Raw genomic sequence first — 21141 nt, forward strand, 5'->3', positions numbered from 1 at the left:
GCTTGTCTACAATACATCCTAGAAAGGATTTAATAATGAAGGGTCACCAAGCACAAATATAGCATTGGATATGGTGTCACTGTTTTTACATTATTTTTACATAGACGGACATTCTGTTTTATACTCCATTATTTTTTATTATCAACTCGTCCCTTTTAACACAAAATATATGTTTGTAAGTGCATTAAAATTTTGTTTTCTTAATTTTCCTAATTAGTTTCCATAATGAGCACAGCAATAACTCAATGAATTATGTTACTACATAACAATACTTTATGATTATACTCATTATACAGGGTGTCCCATAATTAATTGGACATTAGCTAATGGGTGATAGCTGACATCAAAATAAAGCGTTTGAGCTCAAATTGCTTAGGCAAAATGTTGCTAGTTTTCGTTCTACAGGGTGATTCATTAATATTTTTTTATATTATTTTTAGGGATACATTGAAAACTATTCAACCGATTTAAGTGAAATTTGATATCTTGCTATTATTTAGTATGCTAAATATGAAAATGATATTAGTTTTCGTAATTACGTAGACGTAACTATGAATTTATTTATTATTAGTTGTCAAAGTGCAGTGCGAGTCACTATTTATCAAAGTGATTTTGTGCTTTGCAAAGTTTTTTATAAACCAGTTAAAATAAAGGTAAAATTGTCATAGTAAATTTTCTAATGTAGAAATGCGCGATATGATCTGTTTGCATGCACAGGAAAGTTTTTTTTTTGGAAAGTAGCTCAACGCTATTTCGAACTTTATCCCAATAGAAGGCAACCAAACCATAAAACTATTAGATCATTGTTCGACAGATTAGGCGAAACAGGGTCATTTTATCACAAAAACAGGAATGCTGGAAGACCGAGAGGAATTGATTCGGATATGGCGGATGAAATTGTTGTGCGTGTTGCAGAAGATCCAGAAACCAGTACAAGACTTGTTTTTGCTGCCACTGGTATAAGCAAATCTAAGGCATCAAGAATAATACGAACAGAAAATCTGTATCCGTATCGTTTTACTCAAGTACAGAATCTTTTACCACAGGATTTTCCAGCAAGGCTCTGATTTAGTCAGTTTATGATAGGGCGGCATTTAGACGATCCAATGTTTTATAATAAATTTTTATTTATCGATGAATCCACATTTACTAGAAGAGGTGTGTTTAACTGGCGCAATAGACCTATGCGACAGAAAATCCTCATGCATGACAAGAACATCATTTTCAACATGAGTTTTGCATAAATATCTGGTGTTGCATATTTGGGAATTGTATTGTGTGACCATTCAAATTACCAACTAGGCTTGACGGAGTAACGTATCTAAATTTTTTGAGAGAAGATTTATCAACCTTTACCAAAATTTACCTTTTAGAAGAAATTCCTCTAAATTTGAGACGTAACTCTTGGTACAGGCATGATGATGCACCCCCACATTAGAGCCTAGAAGTTTTAGAAATTATCTAGATGAAATTTATCCTCAAATGTGGATTGGTAGAGGTAGTGTATACCCATGGCCAGCACGCAGTCCCGAACTAAATCCCCTCGACTTTCACTTGTGGGGCTACCTAAAGTCACTTATTTATAAAAAAAAATAACCGTCAAGAGTTATGGCAAAATATTGTAGTGGGTGTTAACTTAATTAGGGCTCAAAGAAACTCATTATTTAAAATTAGACAAAACTTACACAAAGGAATTAGATTATGTATGTATATTATTATAGTTTATCTAATGGTGAACATTTTCAACACTTATTGTAATTTTTTTTCGTTTCGTTTTGAATTATTCACTTTGTCAATTGTTTTATATTCACTTCTTTGTTGGATTTAATTTAATTTCTGATTTTTTTAAATATTTGTTACTGTGTAAAAGGTTTAATAAAAATAATTATTTCAATCATATACATTTTGTTTGCAAAAATTATCTACTACTAATGCATTTAATATTCACTGATATTTAAGACCTTTTAAATCATGTTTGAATTTACATAAGTTTTTATAAAATTTTTTCATTTTATGCCCGTCTCTAAAAAATACGTTTATTTCGAAAACGGTGTACTTTTTTGATTTGAAACAAGAATACAATTTTGGTGTAAAATTGAATGTTATTTTATGTTTTTCTTCCTAGAATGTTTATACAGAGCGGACAAAAAAATTATGGCCATATTAATGAACCAATGTTATAGTAGGTGGCGCCACCTAGTGTCAATGGTAAAACTAATATCATTTTCATATTAAGCATACTAAATAATAGCAAGATACCACATTTCACTTAAATCGATTAAATAGTTTTCAATATATCCCTAAAAATAATATAAAAAAATATTAATGAATCACCCTGTAGAACGCAAACTAGCAACATTTTGCCCAAGCAATTTGAGCTCAAACGTTTTATTTTGATATCAGCTATCACCCATTTGCTAATGTCCAATTAATTATGGGACACCCTGTAGAGATTATTTACCCAAGTGTGCCATGGCTGAACGAGTTTTTAAGTTTGTGTGCCTCAAGCTAAAAAAGGTTGGGAACCGCTGAGCTAGGCAGTGGCGTTGTAATATTAAACCATTTGAGAAGAAGATTTTATGTTTGAAACCGCAAAATATTGTATTATTATATTAGGTTTGCATTTAGGTCACCAATCACAATTTTGAAGCCACTTCGGGAGCATATCTTATAAGCAGATTTCATTTTTTTTATACAACTGGTCCTTTTGTTCTTCTTTCTTTTCTTCCGTAGGTGCATGTGCATCGATCATCTCAAATTAAATAATTTTTGCTTGATTCTTAGAATACCTAATCTGTGGCTAATAAGTTTGAAGGCAATAACTATTTGCCGTATTCTTCTGTGGTATTTTAACAGCTATAGTATACATCTTGGTGTGTTCTGTGTTGTACTCCTTATTCTATTTATAAAATTCTTGTTTCGTAAGTTCCATCCGGTATATTTAGTTGTGAATTTCGTAAAAATATTTTTGTTATGGGATAGGGATGTTACTCTCATGTGTAACTCTACAACCTGGAACTCTATAGACTCTTCTGTTTTAGCTTTGATATACTTGGTCTGTTTTTTCTCGCATCTTTCCGTCATTTTCAGCGGTCACAAAACGCGATAGACGCCAAAAACAATGTTAAACAAAAAAAAACGAACTTTTTACGTTTGTAGGTAACAGCGGTATATAGTAAGTTCATAAAGAGTTATTGTTTAGGTGATCAACCTTGTAACACACAGAGTGCGAGAACGAATAGTGATGGCTAGGACCTTGGAATAATGATCTTAGCAATATATTTTGAATTTTATACCAGGAATCAAACCCACATCTTTGAGCACATCTGAGCTACCTAGGTCTCTGTATTAATGCCATCTTAAGTAATCAAAACACTGTCTGCTTTTAGAAATAAAACGGATAACAAACCTGTAGAAGTTATATGTGAGAATACGCTGATATCAACTAATAAACTATGCGAAAATACAAGAATAGAATGCAACAAATTTCACAAATATCGCTCGTTTAATGGTTCGTGTAATAATTTAAAGAAACCACAGGAATATGGGGTTGCCTTTAGGCGTTTTAGAAGAATGCTACCTCCAGATTATGCTGACGGTAAGTACAAGAATATATTCTAATTGGTTAATGTAAAAGGTCTAATATACTTTCTAAATGTTTATTAACAAATTAAATTTAAGATCAATTTTAAATTCGTCTTAATTCACTTATCAGATAAATTATTTTTAAAAAGGTTTATTAATTGAGCAAATTTTCTTGATTCATATTGTAAGAATAGCTGGTTTAATGCAATTCAAGCGCTTTCATGTGAAATTTCAGTGGCTCATTTCTGAAACGTGTACTTTTAGACCATTTTAAAATGTACGCCTTTGCGTGAAGTGGGCAAATTATCAACAATCTAGGATGCAAAAATTATCGATCATAAACATTTTCGGTCAACAATATTTCATGTACGGTGAGCATTTTCATTAGATTATATGATTAAATGTGCTGGGTCAAAACAGCACGAGCACGATATACTAAAATTTAGTAAAAGCAAAGAATGTATAAGAAAAAAAAAATAGTAACGAAAAAATTAGTCTTTTCACCGTCAAAAATGGTGTTTTATTTTTCATGAATTTGCGACCATTTTGGATTAGGGATGAAAGCTTTGACTGTGGTCCATTGCGATCTGCTGAGAAAGTTAATAGTAAATTGTCCCAATATTTAAAGTAATGTCGAAGACAAGCAAAAATACAATATTAACTGGTCATGTATTTTACATTCAGTTAGAGAAATATACACTTATTAATGTAAAAATAGTAAAAAATTACAAGTTTTATTGTTTTTAAATTGTACTGGTAAGTATTTACTGATAAAATAATAACAATAACACCAAAATTTCTCTTAATGGTAAAATGAAAACATATTACCTTACATTGAAATCAAGAATTAGATCCATCCATTAACTGCTTCGATGCGATTTTCACGCATCCAACATTCTTCTATTAACTTTTCACATTTCTGCACACTTTTTTCACAAATTGCAATAGTAGTAATATTTAATTGAGTCGCCTATCTCCACCTTGACCAATTTTATAGAAACCGCGAAATTCTGTGGTAGCTTTATTTCGGTTACGATTTGCCTAATTATTATAATTTGTTGTAAATATGTAATAAGAATTTTGTTTCACACACATTTTTTACAGTCTATGAAGTATCTACTGAGAAAATTTAAAAAGAAAAATGAACATTGGCGATTGTGATACTAATACTGTAACTTTGGGTCTAGTTAAATCAAAAGTCATTCTTGTCAATATTAATTTTATTTTAATGAAATTTTACAGATAGTGTTATATTTTCTTCACTTTGAGGACCACAGAATGAGTCTTCGTGGTTAGGTATGCTTGGTAGATCCATGTTCTGTAAAGGTGCTTTGTAGTATTCCAACCTTGGATTCTGGAGTCAAAATGAATTTCAAGCAAATTTTGGACGTCTTTTAACTTCTCAAGACTGACATTTTGTATATTGTTGGCTTCAGTTATAGTAGGATTGATACGAGATAACCTTTCTTTAATCATGGTTAAGCTTAGAAACACTCCAATTGAAACGTTGAATTTTGGGTCACTCTTCACCAAAATGTCTCCAGGTTTTTTGAGGGATCGCTTAAAATATTGGTCAACTAACAAAACAGTGGTATAATCTTTCATTTCATTGTAATATTTTGCAGGATTTGCTACTACTTCAAGTTTTTTATTTCTTTTTCAATCAGCACAAATATCCTGTCGAGAGGAATAAATGAGTACCCTCTAACAGAGAATAATAGCTCCATTGTCTTTATATTCAGTGAAGCTCGCTTCCATAACCTTGTCAAGTACATAGTAAGCATAATCCTGTGCTTATTTTGACCGCCACATCCGTCACACACAAGTCTCACAGTACTTACCTTTGACATATGTGTTTGGCATAAACGGTGCCAGATTGCAGATGCTACATGATTGAAAGATTTCCCGTATTGGTTTTCGATCCAGCAATAGCTGAATGAGTTCTGATGCCCAAGTGCAGCCTTTGAGTATCCCTGAACGACAGTAAGATTATGTATATAAATCTGCCTACTGTAATATGGCTGCTGGTCTGGCACTTTTGGTGAGGACAGGTTTTTCTGAAGGTCGAAGCAGAAAGTGGTTATGTTGGTATTTTCTACCTTAAGTAAATTATAGAATGCCCTGGCTCGTAGCTTGTGGATTCTTTTTTGACATATATAAATTAGCTTTCGCACCTCCTTCAGATCGTTTAATTTTTTCCTCTAGTGATAAACATGTGGAACATATATCTGTACGTGGTTTAAAAAAGCCTAAATTGAAATTTTTGTTAAACACCTCCCGAAAAAAGCCTCTCTTGGTTTGTTTTTATTCATCATCATCATCATTGGTGCTACAGCCCTATAAAAGAGCCTCGACCTTCCCAAGTCTATTACGCCAGTCAGTTCTATCCATTGCCAACTGTTGCCAGTTTGCTGCGCCTATTTGTCTACCATCCTCATCTACACCATTCCTCTATCTGAGTTTTGGTCTACCCCTATTTCTACTTCCCACAGGTTGTGACATAAGGATTCTTCTAGGTGGGTTGTTCTGCTGTGATCTTGCCAGATGTCCTGCCCATCTTAGTCTTCCTATTTTTATAAAGGATACTACGTCTTTACCACCAAATATATGTTTATATCTGTGATATATCTCGTAGTTGTACCTCCTTCTCCAAACACCATTTTCACAGATGCCACCAAATATTCTTCTCAGGATCCTTCGTTCAAATATAAGCAGGAGATTTTCATCTGCCTTGGAAATGGTCCATGTCTCCGACCCATATGTCAACACTGGTTGTATAAGGGTTTTGTATATGGTTATTTTTGTTTTTTGGCTTAAGTTTCTGCTTCTCATATGTCTACTCAGTCCAAAATAGCATTTGTTTGCTAGGATTATTCTTCGCTTGATTTCTTCCGTCATGACGTTCTCCTTGGTGATCAGGGAGCCTAAGTATGTGAATTTGTCCACCACTTCAAAGGTAGAATTATCAACCGTGAATTGGTGGCCGATGTTTCTGGCTCTATTGTTGGGTGTTGATGCCATTATCTTAGTTTTATTTTCATTTACTTGCAGGCGCATATTTTTTGAGGCGTTTGACAAGGTGGTATACATTTCTTCTAGCTTGCGTGTTGTGCGGGCAACTAGATCAATATCATCTGCATATGCCAAAATTTGGGATGATTTATTAAAAATGTTTCCTCTGCTGTCTATTCGGGCATCCCTGACCGCCTTTTCCAAAGCTATGTTGAAAAGGAGACACGCCAGCGCATCTCCCTGTCGCAGCCCAACATGCGTTTCAAATGCCTGTGATTGTTCGCCCTGTATTTCGACTTTGCAAACAACTTTACCCATTGTAGCCTTAACCAATCTTATCAGTTTATCGGGGATGTGGAATTGTTTTTATTAGTATCGTGTTTTTTCACTAGAAAAAACAAATCCCGTTTTTATCATCCAACTTTGAAGCCGGTAATTGAACCTTGAGGGACTCCTTTGTTTAATATCATGGATGATCTTGTAATACCATTTATTCTAAGTTAAATTGGGCGATTTTTTAAAAAGTTTTTTATAATAAATGCGACTATGTGACCTTGAATGAGATTGTCTGAAAAATATTGCTATTAGTTTTTGGTTGTTTGCAAAAGCTTCATTAATTGAAGTCTGTAATGCAACGTGACTGTCTAATGTGGATCTACCTCCTCGAAAACCACTTTGAAAGGGAGTAAGCAAAATTACTATTTTCTAAGTACCATATAAGGCGGAGGTTTAAAATTTTTTCTAGGGTCTTGCAAATGCAACATGTAAGAGAGATAGGTCGGTAAGATGTATGGTTGTCTTTTGGTTTGTTAGGCTTAATGATAGAAATGATTATTGCCTGAGACCAGAGGTTTGGGAATTCATGCTTCATCATGATACAGGGATTAAATAAATCTAACAGAATTAATTTGGCTCCGAATGGTAACTTTTTTATGAAGTAGAATATCATCTCGCCCTCCAGATGTGTTTTAGATTTGCGAGAGAAAATTCTTCTTGAAGAGTTATAGGAGCATTTAAGGGGCTGTCAGAGTTGTTAATGGGGATTATAGAAGCTTCTATGTTTTTCTATCGTTATTCTAACGCTAGAAACTCTGTTTCTTGTACTCTGTATGAGTACAAGAAACAAATTCGTTAAGGATTTCTGCTTAGTTGATAGACATGTCGTGGAATGCACATTTTAGATTCCGCATGTCTCTATTAACATCTTTATCAACGTCTGTTATACCTTGCATTTACAGAAGGTTCAGATTAAAGCAGAAATCTGAATTTGTTTCGAAACTATCTTACCGATCCCACTAGTAGGATTTACTTAGTCAGAGCATATAGCTTGCTAGTGACCAATAGTCTTGCATTTTGTTTTGTGAGAAATGATGAAAGAATCAGGAATAGACATAGCTTCTGAAGATGTGATAAATATTTGCCTTCTAAAACTCAAGACATGACTGTATTCGCTATCAGGCATACCTACTTTTAGGAAATTCATTTCTGAAACGGAGTTTATACACATCTTATGTAGTTGTTGTCCAATTAACGTGTTTGGAACAATGGGGCAAGCATTTGATATTACTAGTCTTTGAACTGGAGAGATAAGTCTTCTTATTTCTACTTGAGTTTCTTTTATATTAACATACTTGTGGGAATGAAGCAGTGGGCAATTCTGGAAGCGAAGGATACATTACGTGGATCAACTACTGAACCTATGGCTATGATATACTAATGAACTCAAGTTCCTTCACTACTGAAAAGCCCTATAGCTTGTTCGTTTGTTGGATCTTTGAATACGTTAACAACACTGGAATATGAGACAGGAGATAAAGTGTGAGTAGTATTCATGGTGTTACTCGAAGTCATATTTGATTGATATCGCAGGCGCTGCAAGGCCGGTCCTGTCACCGGTACAAAAACCAGTGTGGATCCTGACCCAAAACTACATAGTTTTGTTTCTATTCCTTTGGTACTTTATAGGTTATATTATTATTAATATAGAATGATATTATGAGGTGGTTTTTGGTACTCACGTTACGTTTACTAAGTTGACTTGGAGGTCACAGTTTATAACGTGATATATTTTATCACCGTCAGGACCGTACTCCCAAAATAGATTATAAAAGGATTTTTTTAATTCAATTTAGAGCAATTTAGAAATTTCTTCTTTCATATTTTCATTACTAAAGCAATTTACTTTCGTACTTTTTGTGCTATACAGTACAGTAGACCATTGGCTGTCGAGTGTCTAGCAATTATCCAAAAAGTTGCCAATTTGTGAGATATAAGTATACGTTTTTCTTTTGTATTATTTACAGGCATAAGCAAACCAAGAATTTCTAAATCCGGACGACCTCTACCTTCATCTAGAACAGTCAGTCTGATAGTCCATAGACCGTTCTATAGAGACGATCCAAAATTTTCCGTAATGCTGGCTGTGTGGGGTCAATTTTTAGACCACGACATTACGGCTACAGCTTTGAGCCAGAAAGCAAATGGAAGTACGATCTCCTGTTGCGATTATAATGTATTCACATCGCCCGAGTGTTTTCCAGTACAATTGGATGAAGAAGATCCTTTTAGGTAAGATGTAGAAGAAATATTTACTATTAGTAATTATAGATATATGTATATAGAAAAGGTTAATTATGCAAGTGAAGAGAAACCCAGGACGACGTAAAATATCCTGGCTAAGAAATTTGAGAGAGTGGTTCGGTTGCAGCTCATTAGAATTATTCAGAAGCGTGGCCAATAAAATTAAAATAGCGATGATGATTTCCAACCTCCGATAGCAGAAGGAACCTGAAGAAGAAGAAGCCTTTGAAAAAAACATTAGCATCTACACCCGATCTTTCCTCTAAAATAAAAAAATTATATTCAAACCAATTCGACCAAAAACTTATCTGGAAAGAACACATCAATCACCTCACTCCAACTTGTAGTGAAAGATTTAGAGATTGTGTTTTATAAATCTCCTATTGGATCAAAAAATGCATACATAAAAATGCCCTTAGTGCTAACATGCGACACAACAAATGAAAGGGGAGGATATAACGAATATAATAAAGACAAAAAAAGGGCACTACACAGCATCTTTTTTATTAAAGAACGTCTGAGGACATATGGAATATTATATGGCAGTATAGATGATAATAGATACACTATAAGGTAAATTTGCTTTATTGACTTGAAGAAGACCTCTGACTGAGTACAAAATAAACAACTAGCAGAATCCTAGCATATGGCACATCAAATCAAACAACGTGAGACGTATAGTACATATGATGAATATAGCGTGGCATCAATATATATATATATATATATATATATATATATATATATATATATAAAATGTTCGGAAAGATTTCCGCGGTTAGTACAATTAAACTTAGAGCTAAGATTAATATTATTATAAAAATTAATATTAATCTTAGCTCTAAGTTTAATATATATATATATATATATATATATATATATATATATATATATATATATGTTTAGTTTTAGACAAAGTTGAGTTAATTTAGAGTTCTTGTTTTTAGAGAATATAACGTCAGCTGTATAGAATTCGTCAGATCAGCTCCAGCACCGACCTGTTGTCTAGGATCAAGAGAACAATTAAACCAGGTCACCTCGTTCATCGACGGATCAGTTATTTATAGCGCTGATGAAGATTTCGCAAAGAAACTGAGAGATTCTCCTAAAGGTACGATGAAAGTACTGATTACAGAAGATGGACGAGATCTCTTACCGATTTCTGAAGATTTTAATGATGGATGCAATCGGGAAGAAGAGAGAATGGAAGGAAAATATTGTTTTACGACAGGTTAGCAGCACAATAGAATATTTTTCTTTCAAAAATATGAAAAAATTATTTTCCTGCAGGCAATAATTAAAAAGCTTTTTAATTATTTATAAGCAAGAAATCGATATTTTTTTGCAAAATGATTTTGCAGTATTTAAAATTGTTTTTCATTTTTTTTAATAGTATTGATAGAATATATCTTCTTCTTTCATAAGCTACCCGTAGAATTACTGTAACTTCATTATTTTCTGACTTTTATTGTTGCAAAATGCAAATGCAAATGCAAAATTTGTGATAAATAAATAAAATAGCTTTTAAACTATTTAATCGATCGCTTTGAAATTTTGGATAATTTTAAGCACTACAAGACTCAACTATTCCCATGCACTTCCACTGTTGAAGTTGGCACTTAAAGAAGAAGACACCTATTATCTTTATTTTCTATAATCAACCTAAATTCTAAATATAATTTCAACAATCTCGTTTTAGGCGATGCTAGAGCAAACGAAAATGTACATTTAACCACCATGCATTTGCTGTGGGTACGCCAACATAACAGCATAGCCGAAAATTTGTCAAAAATTAACTCTCACTGGGACGATGAGACCATTTTTCAAGAGACACGAAGAATAGTAGCGGCTCAAATTCAACATATAACCTATAATGAATTTCTACCAATTTTATTAGGTAAGTAAAAATCTTCTAAGTTACAAATATACGTTACAAATGCTTTAGAACTCAATATCGACTTATATGTATAAATTCTCATCAATTTTTTTATCCTTTTATCTATGGTGGGTGGTGTAAAAGGTCGTAGAGAGAAGAATTGAACGACCACCAGCCTAGGCTAGAATAAAAGACGCATAAATCACTAACTTAAATTTAATTCTAAGATTAAAAGCAATTTCTGATTTTAGCTAGACACTAAGTAACGTTTATATGGCGGTGTTGTCCAGTAACACTGTGTTGAGGGATACTTCACTGAAGCTAATTTTACTATTATATCTATTTACGAGAATAACTGCTTAGTATAATGTCGTTTTTATGTTAAAAGCGAACTACTAGCAACACTGCTGGTTTGAATGAAAGAATTTAACTTATAACTGCGGTTTTAGGAAACACTAAGTACTATCAATGATAATAACGCGATGCAAATTACTTAGTTACAAATACCATATACTAAGGGAAAATGCTAATTTCTAAATTACTTAGTACGACCCGGTTAGAGTGCAGTCATTGATCACCTATTTTCTTTATTTCTAGGTCACAACCTAATGCAAAAATATGACTTACTGCCACTCAAATGGGGGTATTCTAAGAAATATAATGACAGCCTAAATCCCGACATCGCGAATAATTTCGCAACTGCAGCGTTTAGATTCGCTCATTCCATTATTCCAGGGCTGATGAAACTCCTTGCAAATGATACGTCATCTCCGGAATATGTGCAAATGCATAAGATGTTGTTTAATCCTTTTGGTTTGTATAAGCAAGGAGAAATGGATAGAACACTAAAGGGAGCTATGAATACAACTATCGAAGCCAGTGATTCTTATTTCACTAACGAGGTACCTGTTACTCTATATATATATATATATATATATATATATATATATATATATATATATATATATATATATACAAGGTGGTCCAGAATTATGTACATTAATTTCTAGAGCTCATAGTACGTCCAAAAATAAGGATACTTCTTTATGTACACTTTTTTATAAAACTGCATAATAAGGCAGATACAACCCTTTAAAGGGGTGAATTGAAATTCTTATGTTTTCAAATATCTTCCAAACGGTTTTGAATACGGAGTTCATATTTTGGGAGTGATTATAAGACGTTTTTTAATTTTTACATATTTTAAAAAAATATTTTAAAAATTGTTTCTTTAGACTTTTCTACGCAAAAAAGGTGCTCTTGTAATATTTCGATAGATATCACCGTTTTCGATTTATTTAAACTCAAAGGTATACATGTATTTTATTGTAATCGTTACATTTCTTAATATTCATCAAGTATGCTTTGGAATTGACACTTGTGTTAGCAATAATATTACAAATTAATGGAAAACTTAATAAATACTTAACATTTAATTAATGGCGAAAATAATATTTCACAACAACTGTTCAAAATGTCCTCCATTTTGTTGAATACATAATCTAATTCTTTTATTTAGCGAACGCATTAATCCATTTAATGTTACTGGATCGTTTTGTAAATCGGTAAATACTTGTTCAATTTTGTCTCTTAACTCATTTACTGTATTAATTGATTTCAAATAACTCCATACTGTAAAGTCCATTGGATTAAGATCACAACTACGAGCAGGCCAATGAATCGGTGCATCCGCATCCCGGCCTATCCACCTATCAGGGAAATGTTCATGTAACCACCTTCTACAAATTCTTGTGTAATGTGGTGTAGCACCATCATGCATGAAAAACATGTTTCTTCGTATTTGTAATGGAATATCTTCCAAACTATCATGTAAAATATTGTCTAGAAAATTGTAATACATGTTACCATTTAAATTTCCGGGAAAGATGTGGTATCCTATGAAACTATTTCCTAAAGTAGCTGCCCAAACGTTTATCTTGAATGTGTGTTGGAAGTGAGTTTCCATTGTAGCCCTTGGATTTTCTTCAGCCCAGAAGTGCGTATTTCTAGAATTGAACATACCTTGTCTTGTAAATATGGCCTCGTCTGTAAACAGAATGTTGCTTAAAAAATTTGTTGCAGTTTGAACTTTATTTTGCAATACTTCACAAAAATCAACTCTAAGTGGCATATCGTCAGGTAACAGTTCCTGCACTTGTCGATAGTGGTAAGGATGTAATTGCTCTTCATGCAGAACTCTTAAAACAGTTTGATGGGAAATATTCGTTCTTAATCCTAACCTGCGTGTACTTATTGTGGGGTCATTTATTACAGCATCCAATATTTGCTGTTCAACGCGAACATTTCTTGCTTCTCTACGACGACCAGCATATGTATTCCTTCTTTGAAGACAACCGGTTTTTCTCAGTCGTCGTTCAGTACTTACAAAAGTCCTGGCATTGGGAATATTTCTGTTCGGATACTTTTCTCTGTAGCGTCTTACAGCGGCACCAGCATTTCCCGAACATTTCCCTAATACTAAGAGTATGTCTGTCATCTCAGAATTTGAATAGTGTGCCATATTGCGGGCAAACAAATTTAAAAATATAGCAAAAGAGACGTGTTAAACAAATTTCACTGTCGAGTACAATAAAAGTGTAGATAAAATAATTTAATTGTTATTAAACGTCACTGACAATTCATAGACTACTTGAGATTAAAGTGTTGTTGCTAACACAAGTGTCAATTCCAAAGCATACTTGATGAATATTAAGAAATGTAACGATTACAGTAAAATACATGTATACCTTCGAGTTTAAATAAATCGAAAACGGTGATATCTATCGAAATATTACAAGAGCACCTTTTTTGCGTAGAAAAGTCTAAGGAAACAATTTTTAAAATATTTTTTTAAAATATGTAAAAACTAAAAAACATGTGACGCAATAACCCCCACTTACCCTCCAAAACTACTCTGTATTAATATAGGATGTGGTAGGTGGTGACATGAAATTAATTATCCTAATGTCTTATAATCACTCCCAAAATATGAACTCCGTATTCAAAACCGTTTGGAAGATATTTGAAAAAATAAGAATTTCAATTCACCCCTTTAAAGGGTTGTATCTCCCTTATTATTTAGTTTTATAAAAAAGTGTACATAAAGAAGTACCCTTATTTTTGGACGTACTATGAGCTCTAGAAATTAATGTACATAATTCTGGACCACCTTGTATATATATATATATATATATATATATATATATATATATATATATATATATATATATATATATATATATATATATATATATATATATATATATATATACATGTGTATAGAGGAAAGTCGCCTAATATTGGATAGTTGCCTAATATTGGATACTGCTTTATCTCAAAACTTATTAACAGTTTTCTGTAATTAAATGCACAAAACTAAAGGTCTCTAACATAAAATGGTTCTGTGTAAACCATATAGTTCCATTGTATACTACTAGATGGAACCATATAATTATGTTTTTTCGTGATACGAGTTTGTTGTTTATCCAACCAACTGATAACTGTTATAAAAAGGTAAGTAGGTACTGACAGTATGAAAGTGAAATTTGGCAGGTATATTCTTAAATAGTTGTAGAATAAGCTTCAATATTTAAATTGAACATACCTGCCAAGTATTTTTTTATTTTAATTACATAACCTTGAAGATGAAGGTTGCCTAATTTTGGATAGGAACGGTATCTTAAAATGCAGGGCGCAAGACCAAAAGGAAGGCCACGGAAAAGATGGGAGGATGAAGTGGCAGCGGACGCGCAAAATTTACTAGACGTGAGAACCTGGAGAAGATCGGCGTGGGATCGACAAGGTTGGAGGCATAGTTTGGAGGAGGCCAAGGCCCGATTTGGGCTGTAGCGCCATTGAAGAGAGACGGTATCTTAAAATTGGATATCCAAAATTAGGAACCTAATTATATGTAATTCAAAACATGTTTATCTACACTTTTTTTCAGTAAAATGACTACAAAACGACTACCACATAAAAAGTGGAATCCAGAAGATATGAAAAATGCTATTGATGTTCTTAAAAGTAAACAAATGGGATACTTAAAGGCGCCAAAGTGCTTCAACGTTCCCAAATCAACCATCAAGCTATATGTCAAACGTGGCAAAGACTCAAAAGCACAATGCGCTCTACGAATGGGCCGAAAACCAGTTTTATCAGCAGAAATGGAAGAAGACTTGGTACATGCCGGTAAAAAGTGGCTCCGAAATTTCCTCAGACGGTATCCCAATTTATCTGTAAGAAAACCGCAGGGGATTTCAAAAAACAGAATAAAAGGTTTTACCCCAGAAAATATCAACCGTTTTTTTGATGTTCTGGAGAATTCTATGGGGAAGATAAATTTCAACCCCCTAAGAGTGTATAATGTTGATGAAACAGGTATCACTATCGTACAATCCAAGATTGCTAGGGCCATCACCCTAAAAGGAAAAAAACAAGTAGGAGCCGTAACTTGTGCAGAAAGAGGGGCACTAGTAACTGTAGTTACGTGCATGAATGCTGCCGGAGGATTCGTTCCTCCGTTATTTGTATTCCCTCGCAAAAATATGAAGGCCGAGCTATCAGACGGAGCTCCAGCTGGGTCAATTGCTGATTGTCACCCTTCAGGATGGATACAGAGCCACATCTTTACGCGATGGATGCATTTTACCAACATTTTATCAATCATGTAAAACCTTCAAAAGACGATCCCGTGTTGCTCATTCTTGACGGCCATTATAGTCATACACGGAATCCGGACGTTATAGACTTAACGAGAAAAAATTTTATTTCTATTGTATGCATCCCTCTCCCCATACGTCACATAAAATCCAACCGTTAGATTTGTGTTTTATACTATTCAAGAGAAATCCAAAATTGGTTAAAGAATAATCTGTAGGATCCTTTCAGATAAATTCATTATTCTGCCCTGCTTATTAGCAATCTGCTACTGCGGATTTTTTGAAGAGAATTTTTCCATTCAATCGGAATATCTTTTTAGAAGCACATTTTATTTTATAAAAACAAAGAGAAAGAACTCCGCCTCGACAACATACTTCTGATAAGACTTTGCCATTGGAACCAAATCACACCAGTATCTCAATTCAACTGTCTATTGAAAAAACCTCCCCGAGACATTAAATGGGTAGCAGTGTAGAAATTAATCAGTTATCGAACATTGTAAAAGTTCAAGACTTTTCACCTTTACCATCCTGCAGTTCATCGACACCTACTTCAAATAGAGGACGTAAAACCGATTCTGCGGCTTTAATTACAAGTAGTACAAAAATGATTTAGAAGCTAGCATTAAAGAAAAACAAAGAAAAGAATCACTTAAATATAGAGAACAGTTGCCAAAATTTAAGGTTTAAAAAAAACTAAAAAGAAGACGATGGTGAAAATAAAAAGATGAAGAAAGTAAAAGAAGAAAGTGAATCTTCAGATTCCTCACACGTTCCTTATGATGATGATTCAGATATGGATACCGATTAAGAAAGTGACGCCGAGTGTATTTTCTGCACTGAACATTATTCAAAGGACCAACATGGAGAAAAGTGGGTAATGACAAAAATAATACTTACGTTTGTGTTTTTTGTATTTAAAAATAGGTTCCTAATTTTGGATAGGGTATCCAAAGTTAGGAACCTTTTTTTTATTTGAAAAAGGTGTCATTTTTTACTTTTGCCTAACACTTACATTGTTTAATAATGAAATAAATATTCTAGTATGCATAAGTTGTTGTATTGATGTTATCGCACATTTTAAGTACAACAAAATTATTCTAAAATGTTTTCTTGACCCAAAAAAATTCAATTAAAAAAAGTATCCAATATTAGGCGCCTTTCCTGTCTCCCTGTCCCCCCCTCTCTCTCTCTATATATATATATATATATATATATATATATATATATATATATATATATATATATATATATATATATATATATACATATTAAGAGAGTACTTAATATAAAGCTGCCACAAGAAAAAAAGCTTCAGCACCTACACATCTTATTACTTATATTTTGTTTATAATTAAATAATTTTAGCTAAAATCGCACATGTTTGAACGAACAGTTGAGCAACTCAAGCAACCAAAACTATGTGGTCTAGATTTGGTATCTCTCAACGTCCAAAGGGGCAGGGATCACGGTTTACCAGGTTACACAAAATGGAGAAAACTTTGTGGATTAAAGGTACCTAAAGATTTTAATGATTTGGAAGATTATGTGGACCCAAATGCGTTGCATAATATGGAAGCCATTTATAAGTATGTTCATAATTTATGTTAATTTTAGGTTGTTAGGAAGGTGCAAATAAAAGGACCCTTAAGCTAGCGGGGACACATGAGCGGAATCCAATTTAACCTACGTAATATTTTTTCACCCATTTTTCACTAATTTATTACCACCCTAATAATTTTTCACCACCAAACCAACCTTAAGGGGAGCGATTCTGCTGGCTTAAGATTCAAGCTAGCAGAATTCAAAAAAGAAACTTTTTGTTGATGGCATATTTTTTCACCCATTTTTCACTAATTTATTACCACCTTAATAATTTTTCACCACCAAACCACCCTTAATGGGAGCGATTCTGCTGGCTTAAGGTTCAAGCTAGCAGAATAATAAAATAAAAAATCTTTTTGTTAATGGCATATTTTTTCACCAATTTTTCACTAATTTATTACCACCATAATAATTTTTCACCTCCAAACCAACCTTAAGGGGAGCGATTCTGCTGGCTTAAGGTTCAAGCTAGCAGAATTCAAAAAAAAAAACTTTTTGTTGATGGCATATTTTTTCACCAATTTTTCACTAATTTATTACCACCCTAATAATTTTTCACCACCAAACCCCCCTTAATGGGAGCGATTCTGCTGGCTTAAGGTTCAAGCTAGCAGAATTCAAAAAAAAAACTTTTTGTTGATGGCATATTTTTTCACCCATTTTTCACTAATTTATTACCACCCTAATAATTTTTCACCACCAAACCACCCTTAATGGGAGCGGTTCTTCTGGCTTAAGGTTCAAGATGGCTGAATTAAAAAAAAAACTTTTTGTTGATGGCATATTTTTTCACCCAATTTTTACTAATTTATTACCACCCTAATATTGTTTCACCATTAAACCACCCTTAAGGGGAGCCATTCTGCTGGCTTGCGGTTCAAGCTAGCAGAATTAAAAAAACATATTTATAATATACCACCGTGTTTTGCTAGGTTTTTACGAATTTATTACCATCCTAGTAATTTTTCACCCCTTAACTACCCCTTGTGAAAAGTCAATAATTGTGTAAGATTAAAATTTAAGGAGAATTTTTTTTTAAATTTACTGTCCACTACTTATAACTGAAATAAAAAAGTGTTTTGTTAAGTTTATACTAAAAATTGACCATCCTGATAATTTTGCTCCCATAAACCTATTCGAAAACTTTCCTACTAGCTGAATATTTGAACCAGCAAAATAAGAAAAAAACGTATTTTTGAAATACCTCAGTATTCTGCTAAGTTTTTACTAATTTATTACCACCCTAGTAATTTTTCACACCTAAACCAAAGAATATAGACGCTTAGCGTCTATATTCTTTGCCTAAACTACCCCTTGTGATAAGTCAATAATTCTGTTAGGTTAGGTTAAAATTTAACGTGAAAAAAATCTTTTTTTACAATTTTACTATCCTCTACTTATAACTGACATAAAAAAGTATTTTTACCCTGATAAGTTTCCATATCTAAACCAATCTTATTTGGAAACGTTCCTCCTAGCTTAATATTCGAGCCAGCGTAATTAACAAAAATTATTTATGATATACCACAGTGTTTTGCTAAGTTTTTACGAATTTATTACCAACTTAGTAATTTTTTATCCCTCGACTAACCCTTAGTGGAAGTCAATAGTTCTGCTACGTTTAAATTAAAGATGAAAAAGTTTTGTTTTATAATTTTACTAAATACTATTTATAAATAAAATAAGAAACTCTCTGGTTAGTTTTTACTAAATGTTAACCAACTTCACCAATTCCACCATCTACACATTTACGCTGGTTGAATGCAAAGCAAATCTTTTCGGAAATATGAGATACTACAGTATTATGCTAGATTTGTACTAATACATTACCATCCTAGTAATTGTTCACCCTTCAACTACCCTCTATGAGGAGTCAATAATTCTACTACGTTAAAATTTAAGGTGATAAAAAATCTATTTTTATAATTTTACTGTATTCTACTTGTAACTGAAAATATAAATTGCTTGCCTGGTTTTTACTAAATTTGATCCACCCTTATAATTTTTGACCCCTAAGCCTCAGTTAATGGGAAACATTCAACAAGATACACATTGACGCTAGGTGAATAAAAAATCTTTTTGAAAACACAAGAGTGCTCTGCTAGAATTTTACTATATTTTACCAGCCTAGTCATGTTTTTCTCAACTACCCTAATTGAAAAACATTTTCAAATGTTATTCTATACTAACTAATATTTATTTTTTTAATGTTTATATATTAAAAATATGAAAACACTTTATTCCAAAAACTATAAATTTTACCTGTTTTAAAAAATTGACTCTGATTCGAGTCGTATTACATGGCTAAGCGAAATCGAATCGTTAGTCCCTTTTATGAATATAAAATAACTGAAATCAAGTTAAGTTTTAGTAAATACAATGGAATTTTTATATTTCACAGAATAAATTACCAGGTAAGAAATATTCAAATTGAAATAATTTTATTACGTCTATTACATTATTTAACTGATTGTAAAGGAGGGCCGGGACCGTGCCCACCTATTGTTAAAAGATTTGTATTCATTAGGTAGATGAAAATTTGAAACATAATTTAGGTATTTAATATTTTAATATTATTTAAATAAGAAGAGTATCAACGATTGGTCAAAACATAATTTTAAGATTAGGTGTATAACATAAAGAATTTATATTGGAAAACATTTTAGGATATAAATATTTTAAGTAGGGATATTCAAATGAGACCGAAATTACCGGTTGGTCAGAACAGCTGATATAGATTATTTGCGTAGTAAAATAAATTTATATTAGCAGCATTTTAAAAATTTAAAGATATTTATATTTTAATTCTTTGTCGATTGTTCATTCATTGTCAGTTGAATATGGGTAGAAATTAAAGGTTATTACAAAAAAATATTAACTTATTTATTTTGTTTATGGAAATGTTTGAAAGAATCTCCCACGGAGAGATCTGGTTTTTGGGCACAATCCACACATTCATAAATTGGGTTTTTTCTTATTTTTAGGATAGGACATACTTTGCATCTTTTCGTTTTCGTTTCGCGTTTGTCCGATTTATTAGCAATTCTTTATAGGTAAATGTTCGCGTGCGATATTCCGTCTTTCTTTGCTTTTTTATAAATTAATTTACGAATTAATTCTAACCTTGATATCGTCTTTTATGTCTTTTGTTTAGTATATTGTTTAAAACTAAGTCTAACTTTCCACGGTACCATCGATTCATCTAGCGATAATTCTTTTACTGGATAATGCAGAGCAGTCATTTTATTATTAAAAAGTCTATAACTGTTCTTATTCTATAAAACCGATTTTCAGGAATAACATTCGGTCCCATTGGATTATGGATGAAAATTAAGCACCTTAAAATTATAAGAAAAAGATCTCTTCCGATGTTCTGCAAAAAAGATTTTAAGTTGAATAGTGGATCTGTTTTCCAATAACCCTCCAATATTGAAATCCGTATGTGTCAGTGTGGAAGATCATTCCCATAAATACTAGAAATTCAAATAAGGAAAGTAGTTTACATCTTTAAATGCTAGAATTTACACAAACACCAACTTCACCAACTTTTTTATATGCTAAACATTGCAATATTGTTGTTTTGTACATTGCCTATTTTTTAACAAAACTCAACAACTTAAAAAGGGATCATTCCCGTGAGTTGGCTGTATATCATATAGTTAAAAAACTCGAACATTGAAGAAAAACACTGTTGTGATTGGTATATTTAATTAAATTTTAAAAATCCTAAGGGATTAAGTTCAAAACGTTTTCGGATTTATCAGTCCATCTTCAGTGAAATTTGTAGTACTTTTAGTAAGTAATAGGTAAGTAGTAATTTTTAAT

General features: G+C 32.5%; 1 protein-coding gene across 3 annotated transcripts in view; it reads left to right on the forward strand.

The window, feature by feature from the left end:
* The window catches only part of cd (peroxidasin homolog cardinal), a 65109-nt gene that overhangs the window by 40818 nt on the left and 3150 nt on the right, over window positions 1-21141 (forward strand). For all 3 annotated transcript variants that reach the window (XM_072546659.1, XM_072546656.1, XM_072546658.1), the window contains exons 4-9: window positions 3390-3598; window positions 8901-9165; window positions 10125-10408; window positions 10877-11074; window positions 11651-11955; window positions 17080-17300. In XM_072546659.1, the coding sequence (XP_072402760.1) occupies window positions 3390-3598; window positions 8901-9165; window positions 10125-10408; window positions 10877-11074; window positions 11651-11955; window positions 17080-17300 (1482 nt within the window). The remainder of the gene's footprint in view (window positions 1-3389; window positions 3599-8900; window positions 9166-10124; window positions 10409-10876; window positions 11075-11650; window positions 11956-17079; window positions 17301-21141) is intronic.

This window comes from Diabrotica undecimpunctata, chromosome 10, assembly GCF_040954645.1.
Source record: "Diabrotica undecimpunctata isolate CICGRU chromosome 10, icDiaUnde3, whole genome shotgun sequence".
NCBI classification, from domain to species: Eukaryota; Metazoa; Arthropoda; class Insecta; order Coleoptera; family Chrysomelidae; genus Diabrotica; species Diabrotica undecimpunctata.